This window comes from Hemitrygon akajei, chromosome 26 (assembly GCF_048418815.1).
Source record: "Hemitrygon akajei chromosome 26, sHemAka1.3, whole genome shotgun sequence".
Lineage (NCBI taxonomy): Eukaryota > Metazoa > Chordata > Chondrichthyes > Myliobatiformes > Dasyatidae > Hemitrygon > Hemitrygon akajei.
In genome coordinates this window covers 42,794,145-42,813,044 of record NC_133149.1, presented here as the reverse complement: position 1 = coordinate 42,813,044, position 18,900 = coordinate 42,794,145, and the positions used below count along the sequence as shown (strand labels likewise).

At 41.0% G+C, this 18,900-nt stretch overlaps 1 protein-coding gene across 3 annotated transcripts in view; it reads right to left on the bottom strand.

Annotated features, from left to right (window-relative positions):
• The window catches only part of LOC140716927 (ATP-binding cassette sub-family G member 4-like), a 204,148-nt gene that overhangs the window by 8,698 nt on the left and 176,550 nt on the right, over window positions 1-18,900 (bottom strand). For all 3 annotated transcript variants that reach the window (XM_073030045.1, XM_073030043.1, XM_073030044.1), the window contains exons 8-14: window positions 16,437-16,551; window positions 15,481-15,623; window positions 14,001-14,099; window positions 9,329-9,497; window positions 7,797-7,897; window positions 5,554-5,712; window positions 1,905-2,023 (exon numbers count right to left, since the gene is read on the bottom strand). In XM_073030045.1, the coding sequence (XP_072886146.1) occupies window positions 1,905-2,023; window positions 5,554-5,712; window positions 7,797-7,897; window positions 9,329-9,497; window positions 14,001-14,099; window positions 15,481-15,623; window positions 16,437-16,551 (905 nt within the window). The remainder of the gene's footprint in view (window positions 1-1,904; window positions 2,024-5,553; window positions 5,713-7,796; window positions 7,898-9,328; window positions 9,498-14,000; window positions 14,100-15,480; window positions 15,624-16,436; window positions 16,552-18,900) is intronic.

Below are 18,900 nucleotides of genomic sequence, written 5' to 3'. Positions count from 1 at the left end.
CTGCATCTGACTCAGTGATGTCTCTAATGAGTAATGATAAAGCTGATCATAGCATTTGGGGTTTAGAAACCAGTAAAAGTGCTGGTGATCCCTCTGTAAAATGGAAGCACAGCATTCCCCAGCCTGGATTTTGGGGCACAAGTCCCTGGAGAAGGAAATGAGCCACTCCTTCGATCTGATTTGGAGCACGGTCCACTGACAGAAGCTGCCAGAGTAAGAGCGTACGCAAAAAAAATTGGGAAAAAAATTGTACAATACCAAGTCTGAGCATTAAAATCTTGAGGACTGTTGGAAAAGGACATGAACATTTCCTGAAAAGATCAGATGCTGAAAAATATAGACACATTTCTGTGATGCCTTTCACATCCTGTACAGGATATCCCAAAGCATTTCACAGCCATATGATACACTTATAGAATATACAGAACAGGAACAGACCAACAATGTTGTCCCAGACTAATTAAGCTAATGATGCCTCATTAAACTAATCCCTTCTGTCTGCACATGGTGCATATCCCTCCGTTCTCTGCATATCCTTGTACCTTTTCAACAACTCTATCACATCTGTCTCCACCACCACCCTAGGCAGTGCATTCCAGGCACCAACCATTCTCTGTGTTTAAAGTCTTGACCCACACATCTCTTAAGATCTTTGACTCTCTCCCCTTAAATGCATATCTTCCAGTTTTACACATTTGATCCAGGGGAAAATCAATCTGTGGTCTATCTCTGTCTCTCAGAATTTTATAAACGTCTATCAGGTCTCTGCTGCTCAAGAGAAAACAATCCTAATTTGTCCAATCTGCCTTTATAGCTTAAACTCTCCAACCCAGGCAGCATCCTAGTAAACCTCTTTTGCAGAGTCTCCAAAGCCTCCCCATCTTTCCTACAATGGGGTAACCGGAATTCAATACTCCAGATGAAGCCTAACCAGGGTTTTATACAGATTATACGACACGACATAGGAGCAGAATTAGGCCATTTGTCCATTGAGGCTGTTCCACCATTCAATGATGGCTGATTTATTATCCCTCTCACTCCCATTCTTCTGCCTTCTCCCCGTAACCTTTGATGCCTGACTATTCAAGAACCTAACAACCTTTGCTTTAAATATACCCAATGACTTGCTTCCACAGTAATCTCTGGCAATGAATTCCATAGATTCACCATTCTTTGGCTAAAGCTGTAACCTAACTTCCTGATTCTTGAACTCAATGCCTTGACCAATAAAGGCAAGCACTTTATTTACCAACCTATCAACTTATGCAGTCACTTTTAAGGAACTATGGATTTAGACCCCAAGATCTCTCTATAGATCAAAGTTATTAAGGGTCCTGTCAGTAACTGTGTATTTTGTAAGAAATTAAGCAACTCAGTCAAGAATTTAACTTAGAAAAGTTCCAAATTGAGCAATGTGAAGCTGACCAAATTAACTCATTGCTGTGAAGTTGGCCCACTAAGAAATATTAGCTGGGGATAACACTCCAGATGTTCTTCAATACTGTCATGAGATCTTATGCATCCATCCTTAACTGTAGATGGGACAATCAGTCCTCACCCGTAATACAGCACATTTGACAATGTAGCACTCCCTCAGCATTCCACTGGATTAGGGATCCCAACCTTTTTTATGTCATGGACCAATACCATTAAGCAAGGGATCTGTGGACTCCAGGTTGGGAACACCTGCACTGGATTATCTGTCAAGATAATTATGCTCAGTTTTTGTGGCTAGGGCCCATGCCCTCCGTGTCAACACACAACCAAACCAATGACCCGCGGACACTTTGGAGGACGTGACTCAATGTCAAGTGCTGGAATGAAGCTCACAGTTGAGCAGGGATGATTTGGAGCTACAGCAGGAAGAAGAAACCAGCAAGTTAGGAGAAGAGAAGCATATGTACCTGACATAAGAGACATAGGAACTCCACTGCAGGTATGTGGGGATGGTATCAAAGCTAACAAAGAATCCAGAAAACAGGAGCACGGGAATAGCAGTGACGGGACCCACAAACGTGGCAACCTGGGTGAAATAAAATCTTCATATCAATCACATACAATACATATAAATGCCAGCTACTAATTAGATAAGATCAACATTGCTTTCTTTTTTTACAATACTAATATTTCGGAATTGGGGTTTGGTTAGCTTTCAGGCACGTTTTCCAACAAGCCCCAGAACTAGCTGGAAAATACTGAAAATGCATTTAATAGGTTCTGGCAGCATCTGTGGAAAGAGAAACAGTTAATGTTTTAGGTTAAAGATCCTTCTTTATTATTAGGAATGAGAAAAGAAAACAAGTTATTATCAAGATACAGAGACGGCAGGGGAGAGATAGGTAGAATAACAAGGCATCTCTCTGACAGGGTGAAGTCACTGTTGAAACAGATTTCTTAGTACATTTTTGAAAGGGTAGCTAGTTATAGACAATAGACAGTAGACAATAGGTGCAGAAGTAGACCATTCGACCCTTTGAGCCTGCACCGCCATTTTGAGATCATGGCTGATCAACTACTCTAGTTGAAGGGAAATATATACAAGACTTTAGAGGAATAGTAGGACAGCTTTGCTAAATGTAGGATGTCTTTCAAAGAAGTTCAAAGTTCAAAATAAATGTATTATCAAAGTACGTATACCAGTATGTTATACGTACCTCCATGGAGGAATTAAAACCTAGAAGAAAATGTCAAACTTAAATGATTTAAGGTCACTGGAAGCAGACAAACTAATTTCTTTGTTCTTGCCATGTGCTTCAAGGAGATGGAAGCTATCATTTTGTGAAGCTGCTTTGTAACCTCCATCTTGTGAACTGTTTGATGAACTGATTCTTGCTCTGGGATAATCTAATCAGAACAATTGAACGTGGACTCAAGGAGTTTTTGCTATGGACCTACTAAACCTGAGATCATTCTCAGATTTAAGTATATTGTGTACAATGGCAGGTTTGTAGAAGTAATCGAGTTATCTCTCAGTGTCTGGGTGACACTGTCTGACTGCTTTAAACTAGTCAGAGTCAAAGAGAACAAAAAGCCATAAATTACCAGTTGTCACTTGCAGAAGAAGGGAAATAAATGGATGCTGGCATGGACTAGGAACAATAAGGAAGTGTTAAAGGTCAGTAATATGACCCATAGCCAATAACACTGAAATGCAATATTTGAACGGGAAGGAATGAGTATAAACCAGAGGTTTTCAGATACAAGGTAGCGATAACTTCACTGAATCACTATTGCAAGGAAGAACCCCCATACCAGGGGCAGGGACAAGAAGGGTTGATTGTCTGGCCAATGGAGATCCCCTATTTCAGTGTTATAAATTGGAAAAGTTGTCTGGGTGAATATTGGTACAGAGGGAACAGTAGAATTCATGTTTTAAGTTGTTGGTTTGGAGGGTCAACATAGTTACATTGTTGTTTGTGCAGAGACAATAGACTGTGAGCTTCAATTAATTAAAAGTTGTGTAGTGAATTTCCTAACCCAGTTCCGTTGATGAATGGTCAACAATATACTACCTTGAGATTCATTTTCTTGCAGACACTTACAGGAAAAAAGAAATACAATAGAATTTATGAAATACTACACATAAACAAAGACTGATGAACAACCAATGCACAAAGGAAGACAATTTGCTATTTATTTATATCTGTATTTGCAAAGTTTGTTTACAGTTTAGTTCCTGATGTTTAGTTTACAGTTACTGTTCTATAGATTTGTTAAGTATGCCTGCAGAAAAGGAATCTCAGGGTTGTCTGTGCTACCATAAATGTACTCTGATAATACATTTTTCTTTGAACTGTGAAGACAAACTGCAGAAATATAAAATAATACTGAGAACATGAGTTGTAAAGAGTCTTTGAAAGTGAGTCTAAGTTGTAGAATCCATTCAGAGTAGTGATGAGTGAAGTTATCCACACTGGTTCAGGAGCTTGATGTTTGTAGAGTAATAACTGTTCCTGAATCCTGATGTGGGACCTAAGGATTCTGCACATTCTGACTGATTGTTGCAGTGAGAAATGGGCATTTCCAGGAAGATGGGGTTCTTTGATGATAGATGCTGATTTTCACGGCCCTCTATGGGGAAATCCTTGCCTTGCACTATGTTGGCTCTGTTTCCTGCAGTATCTGACCAACATGGGCACTCATATTCCAAAGAGCATCTCATGAGCTAGTTTCAAAATGAATGACTCCATGACAGAATTTAGCTCAGTCACCTGCAGGTCACAATGGCCTGGATTTTGTAGTCAGTGATTCCTGATATAAACTATCATCCATTTTGGGCCAGTCCTTCAGGAATTGTTGGTGGTGAGTGAATGGAGTCCTTCCTAACAGGGAAAATCAAGCCCCATCTAGAATCCATTCCTTAATTTTGAAGCACCTATGATGAGCATATGTATGGCCTGAATGGCCTTCTTGTATGCCAGTCACACAATGATTAAGCAACCTTTAGGTAACTTGAAGCAGCACTGGTATTCATTTATTACTACAACAAATTTGTGACAAATTGGTTTATTAAAACAAAAAATAATTCACAACATAATCAGAACCAGAGTCCAGTTTATTATCACGGACATCATATGTTGTGAAATTTGTTGTTTTGCAGCAGCAGTACAATGGAATACATAAAATAAATTGCAATAAGAAATATACAGTCAATGGCCACTTGATTAGGTACAGGAGTGGAACCCGGTGTGGTTTTTTGTTGCTGTAGCCCATCCACTTCAAGGTTTGACGTGTTGTGCATTCAGAGATGCTCTTCTGCACACCACTGTTGTAACATGTGGTTATTTGAGTTACTGTCACCTTCCTGTCAGCTTGAACCAGTCTGGCCATTCTCCTCTGATCTCTGTCATTAACAAGGTGTTTTTGCCCATGGAATTGCTGCTCACTGGATGTTCATCATTTTCCCCACCATTCTCTGTAAACTCTTGAGACTGCTGTGTGTGAAAATCCCGGAAGATCAGCAGTTTCTGAGATACTCAAACCACCCCATCTGGCACCAACAATCATTCCACAGGCAAAGTCACTTAGATCACATTTCTTCCCCATTCTGATGTTTGGTCTGACAGCAACTGAACTTCTTAACAATATCTAAAGGCTTTTATGCATCGAATTACTCCCGCATGATTGGCTGATTAGATATTTACATTAATGAGCAGGTATGCCTAATGAAGTGGCCACTGAGTGTATGTCAATGATATTAAACGTGATTCTGATTCTGATTATTGTCACATATACAGAGATACACTGAGAAGTTTGTTTTATGTGCCATATGTGTCATACATAATTAAACTGAGATAGTAAAAAGAAAAGAGAATGTAGAATTCAGAGTTGCATTTACAAAGTAAAGTGCAATACAGGTCAACCTGCAACTGCACTGAAACACAGAATCAGGTTTATTATCACTGATATATGTCATGAAATGTGTTGTTTTGTGGAAGCAGTACATGGAATACACAAAATATACTATAAATTACAATAAGAAATATATATTAATTTTTAAAGTTAATTAATTAAGAAATACAAAAAGAGTGAGGTAGTGTGTTCCTGGTTTACCTGCAAAGATGTGGATGCAGCGCCGATCAGCAGTCCAAGTGACTGGGCCACCAGTGCAGTCGCTGTGGCAAGAGCTGCAAATAAGAGGAACCGTGAAGCTTCAGGAGGCTGTGCCGTCATCCAGTACACAATGCTGCAGTACACAATTGGACAGATCACCTGCAGGAAGAAATCCAGTTTATCGGGGTTGGTCAACATGTCCTTTAGAGCATTGCCCAGGAAGCTACATGCACCAGTTCCTGCTTAGAACATTAAAAATCATTCACCTTCATTGATGGTGCAGAAAACACATTTTTATTCCCCTAAAGAGAAACCTTTCAGCACTGAGCAAGTCTCCAAGGCCTGATTAAGTATATCCATGAACACCATGGGAAGCTGGAGAAGGAATTGTGGGAACCGTGGCTGAGATAGCGAATTGGCACTAAGGATGAAGTGGAAGGTGAACTGGAAGGTAACTAATGTTGTTTCTTCATTTAAGAAGGGTTGCAGATAAAAAAGCCTGGGAACTAAAGACCATTAGGCCCAGTATATGTGGTAGGTAAGTTCCCATAGGGGATTCTGAGGATAAGATATATAAGCATTTGTATATCTAGATAAAACAAGCATTGATTAGTGTTAGGTCAAAGTGGCTTTGTGAAAAGGAGATTATGTCTCATGATTTTGATTGATTTTTTGAAGAAGTAACCAAGAAGATTGATGGGGCAGGGCAGTAAACATAGTCTATATGCACTTCACTAAGGTCTTTGAGAAGCTTCTCCATAAGATTTTGCATGGTCGGTTGCTCTGGAAAGTTGGAGTGCAAGAGCTAGCTAACTGGATACAAAATTGGCTTGATGGTAGGGAACAAAGGAAATGGCTGAAGATTGTATCTTAGATTGCAGGCCCATGATTGGAGGTGCGCCTTCATCTTTCATCTATTTCAGGCTTGGATAAGAATGTACAAGGAGTTAGAAAATGACACTAGAATAGGTGGTGTCGTGTACAGTGAAGATGACTATCAGGAATTAGAGGGATCTTGATCCTCTGGGAAAGTGGTCAAGGAATGGCACATTGAGCTTAATTTGGACAAGTGCAAGGTGTTGCAATTTGGGAAGCAACATAAGGGTAGGACTTTTACAGTGAACAGTAGTGTTATAAAGCATAGGAACTTGGGAGTACAAGTATATGGTTCTTTGAAATTGGCACCACAGGTAGATACACTGTTGAAAATTCTGGCAAGCTGACCTTCAGCAGTCAGAGTACTGAGTATAGAAGGTGGGATGTTTGTTTTAGTTACCCCATTAAAGGAAAGATGCCATTAAGATGGAAAGAATGCAGGGGAGGTTTAAGGGGTTATTGCCAGGATTCGAGGGACTTAAGTTATGAGAGATGCTGAGCAGATTCACTAGAGTGTAGGCGAATCAGAAGTGATATTATAGAAGTGTATAAAATCATAAGGGCATAAACAGGGGTAAGTGTGCACAGACTTTATTCCAGGGTTGGGGAATCAAGAAACTAGAGGGCATAGGTTTAGGATGAGAGAGGTTTAATGGGAACTTGAGGGGCAACCTTTTTATACCCACAGAAGGTGGTATGTATGTGGAATGAACTGCTAGAGGAAGTGGTTGAAGTAGATACATTAACATAATTGAACAAACACTTGAATGAGTACGTGGATAGGAAAAATGGGTCAAATATGGGCAAAAGCAATTGGCTTAGATCTGTGTCTTCTTCAGCATGAGCCAGATGGGTCAAAGGGCCTGTTTCCATGTTGTATGCCTCTGTGATTCAAAAGTTTCAGAACAGGATGCCCCAACCTTTAAGTCAACAATTTGCTGTCACCAGAATGATGCAGATGGAAAACTGGGGGTAGGATTGTAGCCCAACGCCACTGGCCTGTGCCTCTATCCACAACTGCCTGATCATGGCTTCAGTTAGGAATGTGCATCTGGATTAGGTTTTGATCGTGCAGTTTTCTTCACTGCTAGTCGATGAACATCAGTTCCCACAACACAAAGTAGATCAGTAGAACAATAGATACTTGCTCATTTAGCACTGTTATTTCTGAGACTGAAAGAAGGAAACAGAGCCAATTATGTGGTTGCATTTATGATTTGGATCAGCTATGATAACACTGAATGTTAGAACCAGCTCAAAGGGCTGAAGAGCTTTCCTTCGTTTCCACCTTCTTCACTGCTGATGTACAGTTTCAATGTAACATTGAATCAATGGCAGAAAGTGATAGATACTGAAGAAGTACATACTTGGAATGGAACATCCGCCATTGTCTTGGCTAAGTAGTAGGCTTTCAGACTGTACCAGTAGTTGAGGTGCTCCCTCAAGAAAACAGACATCTCAAGAGGGACTGAAATGAGAGAAAAAGAAATGGTGATCTAGATTTCCTTCTGCACAGACTTAAAATGATGTTTTTTTATTAATTTATTGACAAGATGTGAGCATTACAACCCATCCTACTGTCCTGGCGAAGGGTCTTGGTCCAAAACGTCATTCCTCCAGCATTGTGTATGTGGTTATTCTGGATTTCCTGCAATTGCACAATTTCTTGCGCTTGTGTCCTATTGTCACTACAACTTTAGTATCCATCAGGATCGAAAATGATATTGCGCAGTATTTCTTGCTTTGCCCTTAACAATTGTCTCAAACAGTCTTAACAGTTGATACAAGTTGATTTTTCAAAGGGCAAGTCTGATGTCACATATAGGCCCAACAGGTGGATATAGCTGACTTCTTTCCCTGAAGTGATTTCACACCAGTCTGCTGAGTTTATTTATTTTGAGACGCAGCGTGGAATAGGCCCTTCCGGTCCAACAAGCCACACCACCCAGCAACCCACAATTTTAACCCTAGCCTAATCTCGGGACAATTTACAATGACCAATTAAGCTACTAATTGGACTTCATAGCAGAATAATGATGATTGCCATTTTTCCTTATTTCAGATTTATTTAGATTGACTGCATTTACATCCCCAGCTCTCTCATGAAATTTTAACATACTGTGTTCTTCCAGATACAAGTTGAGGAATGTAGCTACTCACTCCTTACAACCTTGGTTACAGAACTATATTGCTGGAGAATAAATTCATAGAAAGTTTGATAGAGTGTGGACTAAATAGACTTTTTTTCTGAACATGGAGATAAGAATGGGTAACTTTACATCATTGGTAAAAGTTGCAGAAAAATTGTTCAATGAAATTAACGACCTGTGAATTATCATTCACTGTATAAAGTGGTTGCAGCTGCAAATTCCTCGAGGGACTAGAACATAAAATCTAAATTGCTGCCAATGTGTTGAGCTGGTACTGAGGAAAAGTCCCCAAGAAAGTAGTTTGAAGTTGTAAGCATAAGAGATTCTGCAGATGCTGGAAATCGGGAGAGCCTGTCCTGACGAAGGATCTCAGCATGAAACATCAACAGTTTATTCATTTCCATGGATGCTGCCTTACTTGCTGAGTGTCACCAGCATTTTGTGTGTTACTTTGAAATTGTTCTCTGTTTTCTGGCCAATATTTATCCCCAATTCAGCATTGCTTAAACAAAAACTCAAATAATCTGGTCAGTAATGCATTTCAGTTTGTGAAATTTTGTACAAGTTAGCCAAACATCTCCAACATCATAGTTAGCTGAAATCTCTGGGATGTCTTGAGATTGTGAAAGTTTCTGTTCAAATAGGTGTCTTTCTTCCCTGGTATTTAATTACTAATATTTAACCACTCAGAAGAAACAAGGAAAAATCATAAAGTTACATTCAACCAGGAAGACAAGATTTTTTCTTACATGTCAGTACAGTTGGCATCAGAGCAGCAAACATGAGGAAGAGCATGGAGAAGAAGAGGCATCCTGTGTTGTTAAATACTTTCTCTGCCTCGTCACCGATGTTGAGGTACAGTAGACCAATCAGAACTCCAATACAAATGTGGGACATGAAACGCAGATGGGTCAGAACCTAGAGTGGACAAGGCATATGGGGTCAATAAGAGATTTCCAGAAAAGGCCGAAGATACTTTAAATGGTCATGTGTTGATGCCACACCATAAGACCATAAGCAGGTCATTTGGCCCATCAAATCTGCTCCACTATTTCATCCTGGCTGATCCAATTTTCCTCTCAGCCCCAATCTCCTGCCTTCTCCCCGTATCCCTTCATGCCCTGACTAATCAAGAATCTATCAATCTCTGCCTTATACAAGGGGTGATTGATAAGTTCGTGGCCTAAGGTAGAAGGAGTCAATTTTAGAAAGCATAGCACTTTTATTTTTCAACATAGTCCCCTCCTACATTTACACACTTAGTCCAGCGGTTGTGGAAGGACATGCCCAGACCAGGATCTGATCTAAGGAGTGGAGATGCTCAGTAACTCTGATGAAAACTGTAGCTGGAGTCTCAAACCATGGAACCCAGCACATCAAATGGGTAGGTAAGGCAGGAGGCACCCTTTCCTCCTCCTGGGCACCGCACGGACTGCCAGACCAAGGCTTTTCATGTCACACAAATGAAGGATCTAAACCAGGGCTTCTCGAGGGCTTGAGTGTGTCATAGATAGTGATAAACGCATTTTAATTAACAGTATTTTAGGGGCAGAATGATAGCATAGCAGTTAGTATAATGTTATTACAGTGCCAGCTGTAAGATTGGGGGCCAATTCCCAATGCTGTCCGTGGGTTTGTACATACTGGAAATATAAGGATGGAGTTAAAGGGAAAGTGAAAATAAGAAAAGTTAAAAAGGACAACAGAATCAATGGAGTAGAAAGCTCAAGAAGAGATCATACAGTATGGCCAAGTTAAATAGGAATTGATATGAAAGGAGAGGGGAGTAACGAATTAAAAGTATTATATATGAATGCACGAAGTATAAGGAATAAAGTAGATGAGCTTGAGGCTCAGTTGGAAATTGGCAAGTACGATGTTGTGGGAATAACAGAGACATGGCTTCAAGCGGACAGGGCCTGGGAAATGAATATTCAAGGATATACATCTTATCGAAAGGATAGACTGACTGGCAGAAGGGGTGGGGTGGCTCTGTTGGTGAGGAATGATATTCAGTCCCTTGCAAGGAGGGACATAGAATCTGGGGATGTAGAGTCAGTATGGATAGAACTGAGAAATTCTAAGGGTAGAAAGACCCTAATGGGAGTTATCTACAGGCCCCCAAACAGCAGTCTGGATGTAGGGTGTAAGTTGAATGAAGAGTTAAAATTGGCATGTCGCAAAGGTAATGAAACAGTTGTCATGGGGGATTTCAACATGCAGGTAGACTGGGAGAATCAGAATGGTACTGGACCCCAAGAAAGGGAGTTTGTGGAGTGCCTCCGAGATGGATTCTTAGAATAGCTTGTACTGGAGCCTACCAGAGAGAAGGCAATTCTAGATTTAGTGTTGTGCAATGAACCGGATTTGATCAGGGACCTCGAGGTAAAGGAACCATTAGGAGATAATGACCATAATATGATATGTTTTAACCTACAATTTGAGAAGGAGAAGGAAAAATCGGATGTGTCAGTATTACAGTTGAACAAAGGGAACTATGGAGCTATGAGGGAGGAGCTGGCCAAAGTTCAATGGAACAATACCCTCGCAGGGAAGACAGTAGAACAACAATGGCAGGTATTTCTGGGAATAATGCAGAAGGTGCAGAATCGGTTCATTCCAAAGAGGAAGAAAGATCCTAAGGGGAGTAAGGGGCAGCCGTGGCTGACGAGGGAAGTAAAGGGCAGTATAAAAATAAAAGAGAAGAAGTATAACATAGCAAAGATGAGCGGGAAACCGGAGGACTGGGAAGCTTTTAAAGAGCAACAGAAGATAACAAAAAAGGCAATACGCCAAGAAAAAATGAGGTACGAAGGTAAACTAGCCAAGAATTTAAAGGAGGATAGTAAAAGCTTCTTTAGGTATGTGAATAGCAAAAAAATAGTTAAGACCAAAATTGGGCCATTGAAGACAGAAACGGGTGAATTTATTATGGGGAACAAGGAAATGGCAGACGAGTTGAACAGGTACCTTGGATCTGTCTTCACTAGGGAAGACACAAACAATCTCCCAGATGTAATAGTGGCCAAAGGAACTAGGGTAAAGGATGAACTGAAGGAAATTTATATTAGGCAAGAAACGGTGTTGAATGGACTGTTGAGTCTGAAGGCTGATAAGTCCCCGGGACCTGATGGTTTGCATCCCAGTGTACTTAAAGAGGTGGCTCTAGAAATCGTGGAAGCATTGGTAATCATTTTCCAATGTTCTATAGATTCAGGAACAGTTCCTGCTGATTGGAGGGTGGCTAATGTCCCACTTTTCAAGAAAGGAGGGAGAGAGAAAATAGGGAATTATAGACTGGTTAGCCTGACGTCAGTGGTGGGAAAGATGCTGGAGTCAATTATAAAAGAGGAAATTACGACACATTTGGATAGCAGTAGAAGGATCAGTCCAAGTCAGCATGGATTTATGAAGGGAAAATCATGCTTGACTAATCTTCTGGAGTTTTTTGAGGATGTAACTATGAAAATGGACAAGGGAGAGCCAGTGGATGTAGTGTACCTGGACTTCCAGAAAGCTTTTGATAAAGTCCCACATAGGAGGTTAGTGGGCAAAATTAGGGTACATGGTATTGGGGGCAGAGTACTGAAATGGATTGAAAATTGGCTGGCTGACAGGAAACAAAGAGTAGCGATTAACGGGTCCCTTTCGGAATGGCAGGCTGTGACAAGTGGGGTACCGCAAGGTTCGGTGCTGGGACCGCAGCTGTTTACAATATACATTAATGATTTAGATGAAGGGATTAAAAGTAACATTAGCAAATTTGCCGATGACACAAAACTGGGTGGCAGTGTGAAATGTCAGGAGGATGTTATGAGAATGCAGGGTGACTTGGACAGGTTGGGTGAGTGGGCAAATGTATGGCAGATGCAGTTTAATGTGGATAAGTGTGAGGTTATCCACTTTGGTGGCAAGAACAGGAAGGCAGATTACTATCTAAATGGAGTCAAGTTAGGAAAAGGGGAAGTACAACGAGATCTAGGTGTTCTTGTACATCAGTCAATGAACGCAAGCATGCAGGTACAGCAGGCAGTGAAGAAAGCTAATGGCATGCTGGCCTTTATAACAAGAGGAATTGAGTATAGGAGTAAAGAGGTCCTTCTGCAGCTGTACAGGGCCCTGGTGAGACTCCACCTGGAGTATTGTGTGCAGTTTTGGTCTCCAAATTTGAGGAAGGACATTCTTGCTATTGAGGGAGTGCAGCGTAGGTTCACAAGGTTAACTCCCGGAATGGCGGGACTGTCATATGTTGAAAGATTGGAGCGACTGGGCTTGTATACACTGGAATTTAGAAGGATGAGGGGGGATCTGATTGAAACATATAAGATTATTAAAGGATTGGACACACTGGAGGCAGGAAGCATGTTCCCGCTGATGGGTGAGTCCAGAACTAGAGGCCACAGTTTAAGAATAAGGGGTAGGCCATTTAGAACAGAGATGCGGAAAAACATTTTCACCCAGGGAGTGGTGGATATGTGGAGTGCTCTGCCCCAGAAGGCAGTGGAGGCCAAGTCTCTGGATGCATTCAAGAGAGAGTTAGATAGAGCTCTTATAGATAGCGGGGTCAAGGGATATGGGGAGAGGGCAGGAACAGGGTACTGATTGTGTATGATCTGCCATGATCACAGTGAATGGTGGTGCTGGCTAGAAGGGCCGAATGGCCTACTCCTGCACCTACTGTCTATTGTCTACTCTTCTTGACTGCATGAGTTTCCTCTGGGTGCTCCAGCTTCCTCTCCCATTCCAAAAGGTGTATGGTTAGGGTTACTGAGTGTTTTGTATTCTATGTTGGCACATGAAGCCTGGCAATATTTGCCCAACACAATCCTCACTGATTTCATTTGATGCAAACATCACATTTCGCTGTATGTTTCAATGTAGATGTGACAAATAAAGCTAATCTTAATCTTAATTTGAGACTGTAAATAGTATGTTTTATGATGTTCTTAATGTTGCATTATCGTGTATTGTGATACTGTAGTCATTTGAATAATCTTTTGTATATAAACAAAAGGCTGTACTGAGGGAGTGTCATGCCTTTGGAAATGTTCAATTGTCATTTTCTGTGATTTATTGAATGTTGTATCAATGTGAATGACGCCGTCACTATATTAGTAATTTTTCTGTTACTGCTCCGAGCTCCGATTTGAAGGCATTGGAACTGGGAAAATTTTCAACTGAACTCGTCCAGCCTGTTTATCAGTTCCTGTATGTTATCAGTCCTAGTAGATAGAACAATTGTCCTGAGGAATGCACAGCCATTTGTGTGGGTTTGAACCAGACTCTCAGAATCAGACTTATTATCACTGGCACATTGTATATGGCATAAAATTATGAATAATTACAAATATAAATAAATAATGCAAAAAAAAACAAGAAAATAAGGACCTAAAAGAGAAGGGCAAAGGCAGCTGGACTTACCGCATCCCTCAATATGGAAATGAACGTTCTTCTGAAGAGGATACAAAACTGTGCAAAGGAGCTTATAGCAAAAGTGCGGCTCTCAATTGGGCCCGAGTCCTGAATAGAGGGAGACAGAATCAGAGTGGATCACTCAGTTTTGTCATAGCCATTTGCAACGAAATGGAAGAGATTCCCTTCAAGTTGACATGGAGGATCCCTGTGTCATAGAGTCATAGAGCACCACAGCACAGATACAGACCCTTCAGCCTATCTAGTCCATGCCAAGCTATTATTCTACCCCATCCCATCAACCCGCGCCTGGATCATTGCCCTCCATTGACGTACCTATCCAAATTTCTCTTAAATGTTGCAGTCAGACCCATATCCAGCATTTCCACTGGCAGCTCGTTCCACACTCACACCATCCTCTGAACAAAGTTGTTCCCCCCATGTTCCCCTTTAACCTTTCATCCTTAACCCATGACCTGTAGTTCTATTCTCACCCAACCTCAGTGGAAAAAGCCTGCTTGCATTTACCATATCTATACCTCTCACAGTTTTACAAATTTCTGTCATATTTTCCCACAGATTTTTTACGCTCCAGGGCATAAAGTTCTAACCTATTCAACCTCCCCCTATAACGCAGGTCCTCAAATCCTAGCAAAATCCTTGTAAATTTCTCTGTACTCTTTCAATATTATCGATATGGAGCTTGACCCAGAGGAGGACTCTTCTGCTCCATTTGTGAGGCAGATCCTTATGATTCTCAATGAGGGTCCAATTCTACCCCTAATTAGGCTGGTGGTATTAACTGTGGGAACCTTTCTGCTTTGTTTCAATAGTATCTGTATTTACATGCTCTGAAATGTCAATAAGCACTATAATTATTAAACCTATTTAACATTCTCTTAGAGTTTTACTCAAATAGGTGTTGGATTAGACTTTAATTGTCAGTATCTTTGTAATTTAAAAATTAATTAGATGCTAGTATTTTTATAACTACTTATATGCATGTAACTGGTTAGTATGTTTACTAGTGGTTACATTTGTATGATTCTGGAAAGTTCTGGAAGCTTCTCTGCTGCTGCATTATTTCAATAGGGTTATCTGATTGGCTGACTCTTAACTACGAATTTGAACTGAATGTTCCTCGTCTATGGAGTATTAAAAAAAGTTGACCATACAGTGGTGCTATCTTTCTTTTTGCTTCTTCTCTCCCTTCTGTTACTAGTCTCTGCTCCTGTTACTGTCCATTTTCAATTTTCTTTGTTCTATTAATGCTTAATAAAATGAACGTGAAGCAACAAGTTTTGTGCCCCTTTCCTGTCTTTTGAAAGAAACTTGGACTAAAAACATCAGAATCCAACGTGGAGCAGTTAAGAGGACACGAGCTGGTTTTGTTTATTTTTACCATGAATGGCAACCATTGAAGTTCCTCGGAACTGATACTTAGTGTCACCAATCTACAAGGCACAGTTCAATCCTCACTGGTTCTTACCGCAAGGCTCTGGCTGGGCCAGCCTGGTGGTTCACTGCCATTGGTTGAGTTCTTCTTTTCCGCCATTGTGCACATTCCATCCTGCACAGCCTTAAAGAGCACAGGGTTCAAATCTCCATATTCACCGGAAGCCACCTCAATGACTGGGCAAGGAAAGAAAAGCAACATTCACAGTCAGAATTAAAAGACTGGATCCAATGACCCTGCAACAAAAGGGGCTGGAAGGAGACACTTCCCCAACACAACATTAAAAAAGAGAGGATGGATAAGTTGTTCTAAAGGGCCTGTTCCATGCTGTAGTATGCTATGATCTAGGTGAAACACAAGAAATTCTGCAGATGTTAAAAATTGTGAGTAACACATACTGAATGTTGGAGGAACTCAGCAAGTCAGGCAGCATCTATGGTGGGAAATAAACAGTTGGTGTTTCAGGCCGAGACCCTTCATCAGGACTGTGGTGGGTCTTGGTATAAAAGGTTGACTGGTTATTTCTCTCTATTGATGGTGCCTGATATGCTGAGTTCTTCCAACATTTCGAATGTGTGACTCCAGGTGAGAGCCAGTTTGGTGCTAGAGGTTGTCAAGCAAACATCTTGAGGAACCAGCATCCACGACTCGGTAAATAAGCATAGAAGTACACCCCTACTCTTTGGCCTAGTCAGCAGCCTCAGCAAAGACAGACCCTGAGAGGGCTCTACACAGACAATTATTCAAGGTCTATTTGCTTTCACTCCTTTGAACCTAGTGTACTGTAATGTTGAGACCCCCTTTACACTGGGGACAGGGGACAGACTGGGGTGGGGAGGCCTCCGTTGTTTTCAATCTCATGATTCTACATCCCAACCCGACCCTGACCAAAGTCAGGCAGTTCATCACAGAAATGATTTAGGCCCAGGGATATGATCCACCAAAGTTTCTGTTGAAACCCTTTAATGGAAAGTCTTTTCCTTACGTACTGAAGTCAGCAGGGTTGTGATAGGTTGGACAATGCAGACCAAGTCCCTTCAGGAAGGGGATGAGGTTGGGAACAATCCCTTTGTAGATGCACTGTCCTTGACTCACGATGAAGAGCTGCGAGGAGAGGAAGGAGACTTGGATTAACCTGCATGCAATTCAATGCTTCTCATAAAACATCACATCACAGTACATGCCCTTCAGCCCACCATGTTATGCTGACCCCTTAACCTACTCCAAGATCAACCTAATCCCTCCATCCCACATCACCCTCCATTTTTCTATCACCCATGTGCCTACCTAAAGTCTCTTAACTGTCCTTAATGTACCTGCCTCTGCCACCCCTGCTGACACCACGTTCCACAAATAGAATACATGTAAGAGTAAGTACAAACTACTTCTGCACACTTTCATTAAAGTGTTCATCTAATATACTGTCGTTCTCCCACTTGCAAGCTAACTATGTCAAATGACCACAAATCCAAATTCACATGTACTGGTTATATTTACTGACACAGAGGAAACAATAGCTCACAACATAGAACACAATACAGCTCAGTACAGACCCTTTAACCTACAAAGTTGTGCTGACCTTTGAACCTACTCCATGGTCAATCTAACCCTTCCCTCCGACATAGCCTTTCATTTTTATATCCTCCATGTGCCTATCTAAGGGTTTCCTAAATGCCTCTAATGTTACAGCCTCTATCGCCACCACTGGCAGGGCATTCCATGCATTCACCACACTCTGTAAATTAAAACTACGTCCCCTCATATTAGCCATTGCCGCCCTCATCTGTAAACTCAGCCGCTTTGTGAAAAGAAGCAAATTAACCATATTGTTCACTTTGCATCATAGAACCATAGAGTTATACAACCCATAACAGGCCCTTCACCCCATCTAGTACATGCTGACCAAAGTACCTTAGCTAGTCCTATCTAGTCCTAATTGCCTTCATTTACTGCATATCCCTCTAAACTTGTCCAAATGCTTTTTAAACTTTGCAAATGTACCCGTCACTACTACCACTTCCTCTGGCAACCTATTCTACATACCCAACAGACTGTGTGAAATAGCTTCCTGTAATGTCATTTCTGTAGATCACTGAATGTTTCAATAAATGGGGTAAGAATCTGGTGGTAAGCTAAGTTGATGGAGTTACAGTTACTGATGCTGAGGGTTGGGGAAAGTTACACTAATTAGTGATTAACATCACCAAACATCCAAAAGCCTGGACCATTGATCCTGAAATGGGATTTCAATTCCATCACAGAAGCTGGTAGATACAAATTCAATCAATTAAGTCATACTATAATAAAAGGCTTGTGACATTGGTGGTGGCCATGAAACAACTTGACTGTTCTGCTTCACTGGTGAGCACTGACTTGTGAGCTACAGAGGAATGAGCCAAGTCAAATCAACACAGTCAATGCATCCCTCTGTCAAGTAACATTTGAGGCACTTACACAGAAACATGAACAGACAGGAAATTGAGGAATATAGACCATGCACTCCCGGATGGAATTAGTTACTTTAGCATCATGGTCAGTGCAGATGTGGTGGGCCAAACAGCCTGTTTCTATGCTGCACTGTTCTTTGTTTTGTGGCAAGAATTTAATGAGCACTTTCACACTGTCTTATTCCTTCCTGGTTGACATTTCATGACCTGTAATGCCAGCATACAACAGGAGGTGGCAGTCAACATCAAAGTTCAGGATTGAACTACCGCGCGTCCTTTGAAGCTTAATAGATTTTGCAGGGGATGGAAACACTGAACCAGCAGATCCACTGATCAGTGACAAGAATAATCCAGTTGCAAAGCTTGGTCCTCGAGTCTCAAGAAATCCATTTTCTTCTAAACATAAGAGATTCTGCAGATGCTGAAAATTGATGAGCAACATTCACAAAATGCTGGAGGAATTTGCATATATTCAAAGTATTCAAGGTAAAATTAATTATCAAAGTATATATATGTCACCATATACTATCTTATTTGTTTTCTTGCAGGCATTTACAGGAAAATAAAGAAATTCAATAGAATTTCTGAAAAACTCTACATTAACAAGGACTGACAGATAACCAATTCCAAAGAAGACAAACAGTAAAAAGAAATAAAAAATAATACTGAGACCATGAGTCAGGCATCATCTATAGAGGTGAAAACAGTTGACAGCTCAGACCAAAACCCTTCATCAGGACTGGAAAGGAAGGGGGAAAAGGCCAGAATAAGAAGGTGAGAGGAGGGGAAGGAGCTCCCCAAATCCCAAATTGTCTCACTTCAGATATTAGACACAACAGTTTACTCAGGCCAAACGTTACAAATGGGCTGGACAGTGCAACTATTGATCCACAGCCACACTGTAAATTTGTGAGACATGGCATCAAACCCTAAACATAAATCAACTAACACTGGCCCAAATTTTGGCAGAAAGATTTGAAAGTCCAGTGCTCCTCTGTCATTGTTA